Source organism: Arvicola amphibius, chromosome 8, assembly GCF_903992535.2.
Source record: "Arvicola amphibius chromosome 8, mArvAmp1.2, whole genome shotgun sequence".
Lineage (NCBI taxonomy): Eukaryota > Metazoa > Chordata > Mammalia > Rodentia > Cricetidae > Arvicola > Arvicola amphibius.
The window spans coordinates 69,723,687-69,734,965 of NC_052054.1; the positions used below are offsets into that span (position 1 = coordinate 69,723,687).

General features: G+C 44.2%; 1 protein-coding gene across 1 annotated transcript in view; it reads left to right on the forward strand.

Moving 5' to 3' along the window:
• Lig1 (DNA ligase 1) overlaps positions 1 to 11,279 on the forward strand; it is a 35,234-nt gene that overhangs the window by 996 nt on the left and 22,959 nt on the right. Inside the window, exons 2-7 of the mRNA XM_038338929.2 lie at positions 1,119 to 1,192; positions 3,524 to 3,613; positions 5,774 to 5,909; positions 7,056 to 7,179; positions 9,562 to 9,657; positions 11,066 to 11,173. Coding sequence (XP_038194857.1) covers positions 1,128 to 1,192; positions 3,524 to 3,613; positions 5,774 to 5,909; positions 7,056 to 7,179; positions 9,562 to 9,657; positions 11,066 to 11,173 — 619 coding nt within the window. The 5' untranslated portion in view covers positions 1,119 to 1,127. The remainder of the gene's footprint in view (positions 1 to 1,118; positions 1,193 to 3,523; positions 3,614 to 5,773; positions 5,910 to 7,055; positions 7,180 to 9,561; positions 9,658 to 11,065; positions 11,174 to 11,279) is intronic.

Below are 11,279 nucleotides of genomic sequence, written 5' to 3' on the forward strand. Positions count from 1 at the left end.
AGGGGCAGGTCTGGAGGTGAGGCCTGGACACACTTAGGGCTGAGTCAGGGCTTGTTGCTTACTGTGTGTGGAGTTGGGGAGGGAGAGAAACTTGGATAGCAAGAATAGAAGGAAGTTGTCAAGGTGAGGAGGGACTCTTGGAAAATGAAGCTGGCAGGCAGCCAAAGAGGGCTGGCTGTGTAGATTAGTGAGGGTGCTTTCCTGGCAGCTCCATACCCTGCCTGCATCTATCCTCAGGACCATAACGGGCAGGGACGGGTGGAGGAGAAAGAATAAAGAAACTTAACTCTCAAAGAATAAAAACTTGGAAAAAAATCTGCATACTCTCAGTGAATTGTTTTGTATTAGATGGAAAGCAGGCACCATATAGAAAAGGAGACGTCCCTTTTTCAGATTTGGAGATTTTATGCCTTAATAATAAATTTTAATTAAAGTTTCATATAGGTTTATAAAATTGGGTGTTTTTCCGGAAGAGGAAATGCATATTTCTGATTGTTTAGCTATTTCTGGTGTGTGTATGTGTGTTTATACGTGTGTGCGTGTGTGTGTGTGTGTGTGTGTGAGTGTGTAAGTGTATACCAGGGATTATGTATGTAATGTGTTTTGTAATTCACGACTGTGGGAGGGAATCCAGGCCCATGTATGCGAGATCACTCCATGCCTTACTGTCTTCAGACAGGGTCTCACTGACCCTGAAGGTCACTGCTCTGTTCTGGCTAGTCTGGCTGACTGGATCTGCCTTTCTCGGGTTTACAGGCATGTACAGCCGTGCCTAGCTTTTTCTTTTAAAACATGGGTGCTAGGGATTCAAGCTCATGTTCTCTTAGTTTTCCAGCAAGCACTCTTACCCTGAGCTATCTCTGCAGCCTCCGATTGTATTTTTTTTTCTTTCAAAACAGGGTTTCTCTGTGTAACAATCATGGCTGTTCTAGAACTAGCTTTGTAGACCAGTTCAAGATCTCTTGAGCTCAAGAGATCCACCTGCCTCTGCCTCCTGAATGCTGGGACTAAAGGCATTTGCTCATTTTTATTTCCTTAAGGAAGGTAGTTGTGCCCCCCTCACTCCTTAGTCTTTGCACACCCAACATCCTTAGCAGGTCTTTGGATTTGTTTTTCAGGTACAACTAATGAGAAAGAAAGAACAAGAGAGGAAAGGGGAGAACTCCGCTGCCACCATGCAGAGAAGTATTATGTAAGGCCCCTGCCATGCTCCAGGCACTTTGTGTTGTGGCTTTTCCTGGGAAAATGAGAACTGATATTCATTCACTGCAGATAGGGGACCAATGACAAACCAAAGAAATGATTCCACCCAAGTTTAGCTTAATGAACCACTAAGTTTATTGGTGTCACTTATAGAAAAGTTGGTGACATATAGGCAGCCGCTCACTCTAAAGCCCAGCCCAGCATGGAAAACTGCATCGCTGGAGCTCTCTGCTCATCTGCAGGCTGCTCCACTGAAGAATCCCTCTCGACCCCCAGTAATTGTTGGCTGTTTATATAAAGCTTGGGAGGGGCATATGAGTCTTCTAACTGTCTGAGCCTCCTCAGTGTCTTGAACGTCCTGATTCTTGAGCCTCCGCCTCCCTGCAAGAGATAGTGGCTACATAGTGCACTCTCCAAACTCTGGGCTTTCTGTGTCAAATTTGCATTTTTTGAGAAGACCTTGAGTGAGTCTTCAAGTCGAAATTTCCTAGTGTTAAGTAGTTTGGAAAATGAGAAGTAGGACATGGGAGAAAGTAATGAATCAATTAGCTCGTTAATTAATTTTTAGTTGCAGGGTATGGGTCCTTAATGTGTTGCTTCTCAGCAGTTATGCCCCCTGGGAACATGTGGCAATGTCTGGAGACATTTTTGGTTCAGGCATTTTAGGAGTCTGGGATTTGCTTTTGATATCTAGTGGACAAAACTTAGGCATGCACTAAACCTCCCTCAGTGCCAGTTCAGAAATCCTATACTAAGGCAAGGTGGCTTTAGGAACATGAGAAAGGAAGGTACTTGGTTTCCATAGTTGCAGTGTGCAACTCCAGGCTTAGCTAGATCCAACAAGTAAAATGTTGTCATGGTCTGTCTCTCTGTGGTCAGCTCTGTTAACATTGATTTTGTCATCCTCAGGCTGACTCTCCCAAGATCAGCAATCTCAGGTGTAACATGAGGGCTTGCTTGTTAGGGTTTCTTTCCTGCCCAGTTCCCACAGCTGGTAAACTCCAAAGAAATCACACAGAGGACTATATTAATGATAAACTGATTGGCCCATTAACTCAGGCTTCTTATCAACTCTTCTTTTTTCTTTTTTTTTTTTAATTATTATTAAATATTTCTGCCTCCTCCCCACCTCCCATTTCCCTTCCCCTCCCCCACTCCTCTCCCCCTTCCTCTCCAGTCCAAGGAGCAGTCAGGGTTCCCTGCCCTGCCGGAAGTCCAAGGTCCTCCCCCCCTCCATCCAGGTTCAGGAAGATGCACATCTAAACAGACTAGGCTTACTTTTTTTTCCCCACGCACACCACAAGAGGGCGCAGGAGCTCTTGGGACTGACCGCTGAAAGCCACCGTTTCTCAGCCGGGAATCGAACTGGGGACCTCTGGACTCGCAGGCGCGTGCTTAGCCGCTGAGCCACTGCTCGGCTTGGTTTCTTATCAACTATTATAACTTATATTAACCCATTATTCTTATCTGTGTTAGCCACATGGCTCGGTACCTTTTTTGGGGCAGATCACATTCTTCTTCGGTGTCTGGACAGGACTGAGGGAAAGAGCTTCCTTTTTCCCAGAATACTCTTGTTCTCCTTGTCCTGCCTCTACTTCCTGTCTGGTTGTCCTGCCTATACTTCCTGCCTTGCTACTGGCCAATCTGCATTTATTTAAAACATAATTGACAGATACAGAATTGTTCCACCCCACTCAGGTACGAGAGTACCTCTTTCCTTTCTGACCCAGCAATATCACAGTCAAATTTGGCTTGGGAAAATCATGGTGGGCTACAGGTGTGCAGTGCACTGCACTAATTGGTGAGGCCTGAGTCATTTGTCCATGGAAGACCAGAGAGAGAGGGGTGCATTAGAGAAAAGGAGGGAAGGATACTAGCAGACTCAGTCCTGGACTTCCACTGTAGAAACCTGGGAGACACAAATCCCCGCTTACTCTTGGGATGGGAAACCTGGATATGGTCTGTCCTGGGATGACAGCTTTTTCAGATGCTTTCTGTTCTCTTGTTTTCTTGCCCTTTACTACTATTGCTTCTGCTTCTGCTTCTTCTGCTTCTTCTTCTTCTTCTGCTTCTGCTTCTGCTTCTGCTTCTTTCTTCTGCTGCTGCTGCTTTTTTTTTTTTTTTTTTTTTTTTTTTTACTGTTCAGAATCGAATAAATCCTAAGGTCTTTGCCCATCCTAGGGAAACCCTTTACCACTAAACTACATCCCTGGTGTGTGGCCCTGCCTGGCTGGGGATGGATGTCTGGAGCTACAGGTGTGGCCCAGGTAGGCGAAGCATTGGTGCTATTAATGTCTCTCACCCCCTTGTTCTTTTCCAGGTCATTTTTCCAACCCACCAAAGAGGGTAAAGCAAAGAAGCCTGAAAAGGAGACAGCCAACAGCATCAGAGAGAAGGAGTCCCCTCCAAAGTATGTAAGGGGCTGGGGCAGGGCATGTGCCTTTAGCAGTCAAGATTCTTTTGTCTGCATGTGTTAAAACCTACTGCAGAGGTGTCAGTCCTTAAAACGATATTTTTAATTTAGATACCTGACAGCCAAAAGGCAGGTCCAACTTTAGGTACAGTTGAATCTAATACTTCAGAGTTCTTGTTGGGGCTCTGCTCCCGTATGCTTTGCATTTTTTAGACCAGACCCTGTCCATGGGGTAGAGATGCTGGCAACATTTTGATTCATACAGTCTCAGGAAAGATGCTGTATGGCCTTGCTTAGGTAACATGATCACCTTTGGGCCAGAGCATGGATATGAATACATTTAGTTCATAATCCCCAAATTGAGATGTTGAGCAAGAGACCTCACTTTCTTTGTCCTAGCTTCCTCATGAGTAAAAAGGTGCCTAACATCCAACATGCTTTCTGCATGGGGTCAATGAGTAAACTGATGAACCATTTGTAACACACTGCATACTACAGAAGAGGCATTCTGCATGTAGAGTCAAGCTATGATGTTGAGGTTGATCACTGTGACATAATGCATTACTCTGTGCACATGCAAATGATGGTTTATTTTCTGTGATTTACTTAGGTCATGCTATGTATATAATGTATTATTATTCGTCAGCTTGCTTCTGCTAACATGGCTTAGAGGACTTTTTCATTCAGGAACATGGGTGCAGTCCTTTTTCTGTCTTGTATTCCCTTCTATGGATATACTATAGAAATTATTGGGCATTTAATTTTTTGTGAATATTTAGGTTGTTTCTTTGTGGGTATAACAGTTCTATGCTATATATTTTAGATTTGCTTTTTATTCTTAATTATGTATGCAGGTAGTTTTGTTTGTCTAATGTAGGAATTGTACATGGTAATTGTAAAAACATTAACTCAAAACTATGGTAGAGGTTTGACCTTGGGCCTGGAGAGATGACACCACAGTTAAGAGCACAAACTGCTCTTGCAGAGGACCACAGTTTGTTTCCCAGCACTCATGTTATGTCAGGTGGCTCAAAAATTATCTGGAACTCCAGCTCCGGGAGAATCCAGTGCCTCTGGCCTTGGAACACTGGTGCTCATTTGCATCCGTCCACACACATTATATACATAATGATGATGATGATGATAGATCTAGGGGCTGCAGACATGGCTCAGCAGTTAAGAGCACTTGCTACTTTTCCAGAGGACCCAGGTTCAGTTCTCAAGCACTCAGGTGGTGGCTCCAAGCCTGCTGTAACTCAGTTCCATGGATCCAGTGCCACCCTCTGGCTTCTGCAGGCACTAGGCATTCGTGTGGTACATAGATATACATGTAAGCAAAGCACTCATGCACATAAAAATAAATGAATAAATTTAAAAAAATCTATGAAAAGCTTTTGACCTCTTTTCTCTAGAGGAAGGCACTGTGACCAGTTGGCAGTGCTACAGCAAACATGGTTATTGGCACGGTAGATGCTTAATATATCTGATGAATGGATACGTATCTCTCATGGTGGCCTCTGTTGTAACTGTGAGCTTTCTGAGGACACTAAGCACTTGAGTGACTGCTACCAGCACACATCATGCCGTCATGCCTGTGTCTCCATAAGCCGGAAGCTCAGAGCTGGCATCAAGGGGACAGTGACTTGCATAATAGTCTCCCTTTCTTTATGTAAGACTTTAGGCTGTTACGCTGTTGCCTGGGTGTGTACCATACTGAATGAAACACCTGTGACTAAGGTAGAAGGTCTCCATATGGATTTTAGTGTTAAATTGGTGCCTGGTCCCTGCCAAGAAATTCATCTGCTTTTCATGACACGTTACCACTGCATGGACATGCAGGATGCCTCAGGCATGGGATGGAGGAAGGGACTGAGGGAAGAATACTTAAGTGCATATAACAAAGTATGGTGGCCCACACCATAATTCCAATGTTGATGAGGTACAGGCAAGAGATTCAGGAGTTCAAAGTCAGCAGCTGCTACATACTGAGTTTGAGGCCAGCCTTGGCTACATGAGAGCATCTCAAAAGAAAAAAGAGTGAATGCCATGGGGGTACCTAGAAGATGCTCACAGAAATGGAAGAGAAGGGAATGCAGTTTTTGGGCAGTGTCCCCATTCTGCCTGCCATTTGGCCCATATCTCCCTCTCACTTTCTAGGGTGGCATTGAAGGAGAGGAATCGAGTGGTGCCTGAGAGTGATTCTCCAGTGAAGAGGCCAGGAAGGAAGGTGGCCCAGGTCCTAAGCAGTGAAGGGGAGGAGGAAGATGAAGCTCCTGGCACCCCCAAAGTTCAGGTAGGTTCCAACAGCCTGCTGGGTTTCTTTTCTAAATTTAATTTTTTTGTGTTTGTGTATATATCCTTGCTGTGTGAGTGGAGGTCAGAGGTCAGCCTTGTGGCATTCTCTTCCACTTTCTCACGAGTTTTAGGAATTGAACTCAGGTCTCTATGCTTGTGCAGCAAACACCTTTACCCACCAAGCCATCTTGCTGACCTTTAACCTTCCAGTTTCCTGCTCACTTATACAGCTGAGTGCAGTAGCTCTACAGGAAGACTCTGGGGACATGGTCCAGGAGACAAGTAATCTTCGTAGTTGTGACTTCAAGCAGGAAGTTTGGGGGTACAGGGTCCCAGTCTACCTCTTCTCTGGGATGTGGGGCTCATTTGGCACCTTGACAGTGTCAGGTGCCCAATGGAGAACATATAGTGCTTCCTATGTTACGGTTATCCCACAATTCTGTAGGTCAGGTACCTGAGTGGGTTATCTTAGGGTATTGGCAGTGCCATTTTTTTTTTTTGAGCCTGTAGGGAAGGCCACTTCATGCTTCTAGAAGCCAGTTTCTTCTTCATCAACTGAGCCAGCCTATGGTCTCTCTGTCTGTGCTTTCTGTGGTCACATTTCTTTGTGACTTCTTTCTTCTATGTGTAAAAGAAAATTTTTTTATCAATGTGTGGTAATGTGTGTGCATACCATGGTGTATGGTGTCACATAATAACGTTCAAGAATTAGTCCATTCCTTGCACCTTGTGGAAGATACAAGGAAGACTGAAAAAACAGTCCTTAGTCTCATGACCACACTAGCTGCAGAGGAGGCAGAGAAATGTAGTACTCAGGCCCATGATTCTACTAACTCCAAGGGAGGTTGGTGCAATCAGTTTTTAGTTAGGCCATCAGATGTACAGCTGGAAAAGGAAGATTCTGTTACTTTTAAGAGGCAGAATTAATATGGGGTTCATAATGGAGTGGATCTAAAAGTGTTTTGGTGGGTCAAATGATTACCTAGGTGAGAGAAGGTAGCCGGAGTAGGGTGAGACTGAGGAACCATAAATGACGGTAGACGCGAGAGACGAGTCCATTCTGCTCTCAAGTGTGGTAGCTGCAACTGCCAGGTAATGCATACGTTCTCTTTATTCTAGAACTTTTCTTTTTGTCTCCTTCCAGAAGTCTGTGTCAGACTCCAAACAGAACTCTTCTTCCAGCCCTGACACATGTCCTGAGAATAGTCCTTTGTTCAACAGCCCCTCCATGGATATTTCCCCATCAGGATTTCCGAAGCGTCGCACTGGTAAGGACAGGCTAACTTCTTCCTTTCCATGGTGGTCATTTTTCTTGTGGTCCTGATGACAGTACTCCTGGTGGTGAGCACGGTTAACTGTCCCTCAGCTGTGTGACCTTGGCAGAGGTGTGTGTGATCTGAAGTACAGTGCCAACAGCCCAGAAGTGCCAGGATTCAAGGCTGATTCCTGTGAAGTTAATAGGCCTGGCTCGGCCTACAGTCAGCACTCAGTACATGTAGGAAATTGTGATTGTCATGTGGAGTGGTACTTACCCACAGCTCTGGGTAGGAGCACAAAGGTGCAGGTATGGAGACTTCTGGAAGAGAGGGTAACTAAGCTGATCCATGAAAGGCAAAGAGAGCTAAGTGGGACAGGAAAATGAAAGAGAATTCCAGATAGTGTGAGTAAATCGGGAGCATCTTGGTCACTTAGGTCTAGAGTTCTGGCACAGGGAACAGAGTTGGGGACACTGAGTGAGGAGACTGGAGAACATTCTAGAGAATCAGCCTGGGAGGAGAAGACTTGGTATGGAGAACGGCCAGGTGAGAGGCCACATGTGACCTGGGGACTGTGAGCCTGCTCTGAGGACTCGTAGTGTGGTGACTTAAGATGGGTACTTATAAAGTTGTGGTGTTTTCATTAATGGATATTGTGAAGCTGGGGTGAATGAGCATGCTCAATCCATCACATCTGAGATGCTCGCCAGTTCAGCCAGTACAGTCTGTAGACTTAAAATTGAAAACCTCAAATTTTGCAATACTTTTGGACCCAAGCATTTCATACAGGGTGGTCTACCAGAGCCGAATTCAAAAATGGAAGACTTTCCAGTGTCCCATGAGAAACTTGGGTATGGGAATCTGCTTTTGATATGGAATGCTGTCAATTTTTAAAAACCCAAACAGATTAAATATTCATGACAAAAACCTGATATCTGAATTGATGTGTACATATAGCATGTCAGATTTTGAAGACTTAGTGTATTCTTTTTCCCCTTCTCTTTACCGTGACAAAATCCCTGCCAAAAGCATCTTAAAGATCGAGTTTATTTTGGTTCACACTTTGAGAGTGCTGTCCGTGATTGGGAAGGCATGACAATTGGTCACATTGTAGCCCATAGCTGCAAATTCAGGGTGAGTCTCTCACAGTTAAAAACCACCAGGAATGCCATCATAGGCACAGAGGTATGTCTCCTAGGAATTCCTGACTTGGTCAAGTTATAATGAATAGCCAATCAGTATTGGCTCAGGACACTGCAAGACCAACTTCTCAGCACAAAGGAGATTTATTTGCCTCAGAGAGACAAAGGGCAGGAAATAGATAAAGAGGATGAGGGAGAAGGGGAAGGGTACAAGGGAGAGAGGGGGAAGTGATATTTATCTGGGAGGGGAACTGTCTTTGGATAGGAGGAGACAGAGGTGGCACATACAAAGATGGCAGTTTATAAAGTTAAAAGAGGAAACTCCGTTTATAAACTCTTTTAAAAAGAGGAGTTTAATTTTAATTAGGCATGTTAGTTAGGTGAGCCAAAAGGCTTTTGATTGCTAGACTTCAGTATTTTGATTGCTGGATTGATAGTCATCCTCAGGAGGAGGAAGTGGCCAAATAAGGGAATAGACCTTGGTGGCTAGCTTTAGGAATGCAATCTAATGGTTTTAAGTAAGGCAGAGGGAATGGGAGAGAAGGGCAAGGCTGCCAGAGCCATGTTTGCCAAGCTGGTGTTGGCTAGAGTCCCTTCAAATAGGAACCCACACCCTTAGCATTAAAAATACCAGCTAATAATTTAGAATTGAAATTGTGTTCAGAATAATGTATGGTTAAAACTAGGTTCTCCAGTTTGCCTCCCCCCCTTAAGTGCTAAAGTTTAATATCACATATTCAGTTCCCTGAATGCTTCTATGGGTAGGGCTTACAGGGGTGCTCTGGGAGATCAGATCAGAAGCCTGTTGTCCATGGTGCCCAGGTCCAAGGTTCTACCCCAGATAGAAGCCACATGTGCAAAGGCCCTGAAGTAGGAAACATGGGAATTCTGACTCTGGTTTTTCTAGCGAATACAGTATGGCTTGAAGAGAAGGGCGGCAGCTTGAGGCTAGCGTGTGGTAAGACATGAGCTAGAGTAGTGGCTGAATCCACAAGGCTCTCAGACACCAGGTTTTTATTTACTAGAACTTTTTTATCTTAAAATGTAAGAAGGGGCAGGACAGAGGTTAAATAACTTTCAAGGTCACAGATTCAGAGCTTGAAGGATGAGATGTTTATTGGGGAAGTGACTGTGGCAAGTATGGAAGATCTGGAACCTTCTAAGTTGCCCCATCGACCAGGCAGTGTCTGATCTCTCTAGGGCAAGCGCATATAAACCAATGGTCAACCACAAGGTCCCTTTGCCTTTCCAGCTCGGAAGCAGCTCCCGAAACGGACAATTCAGGACTCTGTGGAAGAGCAGAATGAGGACAAAGACAGAGCAGCCAAGAAAAGGAAGAAGGAAGAAGGTGAGGGACCAGGATGAGATGAGTGTGTGTGTGTGTGTGTGTGTGTGTGTGTGTGTGTATGCACCTACCCATGATATGGAATGGGGACCTTCAAGGGTAGGAAAGGTGTGTGCAGTACAGGATGTTTGGATTTCCAGATCTGTTATCTAAGCCTTTAAGTCAACATTTTGCACTTGGGGTTAGACATGATGTAATCATAGTACTCAGGATGCTGAGGCAGGAGGATCACTGCCTGTTAGAGGTCCGTCTGGTCCACATAACAAGACCCTGTTTCAATAAATAAACATTCCATACTCCAGTACATAGACGCTCATCCTGAAAACTGTTTGAAACTTTTTTTTTTTTTGCCTTAATTCAGGATTTTTTTCTTTTGGTTTTTCGAGACAGTGCTTCTCTGTAGCTTTGGAGCCTGTCCTGGAACTAACTCTTGTAGACCAGGCTTGCCTCAAACTCACAGAGATCCGCCTGCCTTTGCCTTCCGAGTGCTGGAATTAAAGACGTGTGCCACCATTGCCCAGCTTAATTCAGTATTGTATATAACTAATTTTGTTTTTATTTAATGGAAATAATAATAATTTTTTTTTTTTTTAACCATTGCTTTGCTGAAGTTTTTTTGTGCATTTTTCTTTTCTTTTAATATATTCTTCTCTCATACAAAACATCCCATTTTCAGGGGCATTATTTTTCGTTGGTGGTGAGTTTATCCAAGGATGTACTTTGAGATATATTTTTTACTTTGAGACAACTGAAAACTCAAAATTCCCTCTGCTGGTTTTTCATTTAGTGTCCAGCAGGTGTCTCTGTGTTCCTTTGGAGACTGTAGACTGTCAGCCTGTTGAGATAGTTCCCTTTGTCTTGGTGCAGTGCAGGGAAACAGCTGTGGGGATAGATCCAGTGATCATGGGGACTGTCTGTGATTCCATCAGTTGCAGTCTCTGACACAGCCAGGTTCTTATGTGGTAAGAAAAAAAATAGACTCAGTTTCCCATGGCAGGTTTGATTAATTTGGTGGAGACTTGATTTCCTATTGGCAATTTGTGGTCCGTAAAAAATTTCACTGTAAGTTGGAGATTTTAGCCATTCTGAGTATCTCAAAGTAAAAGGAGTTATCGTTGTCCTAAGGCAAATTCCCCCCAAGTTAGTCTTTGTGATGTTATCATTACCAGGGCATAACTTTTCATTACATTTGTAAATAAAAATGCACAGGCTAGGCAAGTGCTGGATTGCTGAGTTACATGTCATTGTTTTGTTTTTGAAACAGGGTCTTACAAAGTTGCCCAGACAAAAAATTAAATTTACTCTGTAATTTAGGCAGGCTTTGAACTTGTGACCTTCCTGTCCTGGACTATCTATTGGGTGGGAGTGCCTCTAGGCCTTACTGCCATTTAACTTTTTTGTGTATCACCAGAAGCACAGACCCCAACAGAAAGTCTCACAGAGGCTGAAGATGCAAAACAGAAGGAAGAAAAGGAGGGGAGCCAGCCCATAGTGCCCCCTGAGCCTGCAAAGTCCCCTGGTGAGTTGCTTATTCCCCCAGCTTCATGATCCTGATTGGGGTGGTACTTGTCTTTGTAGGGTGGGCCATTTAAAACAAGGCACAGACTCTCCATCTTTGGTTCAGT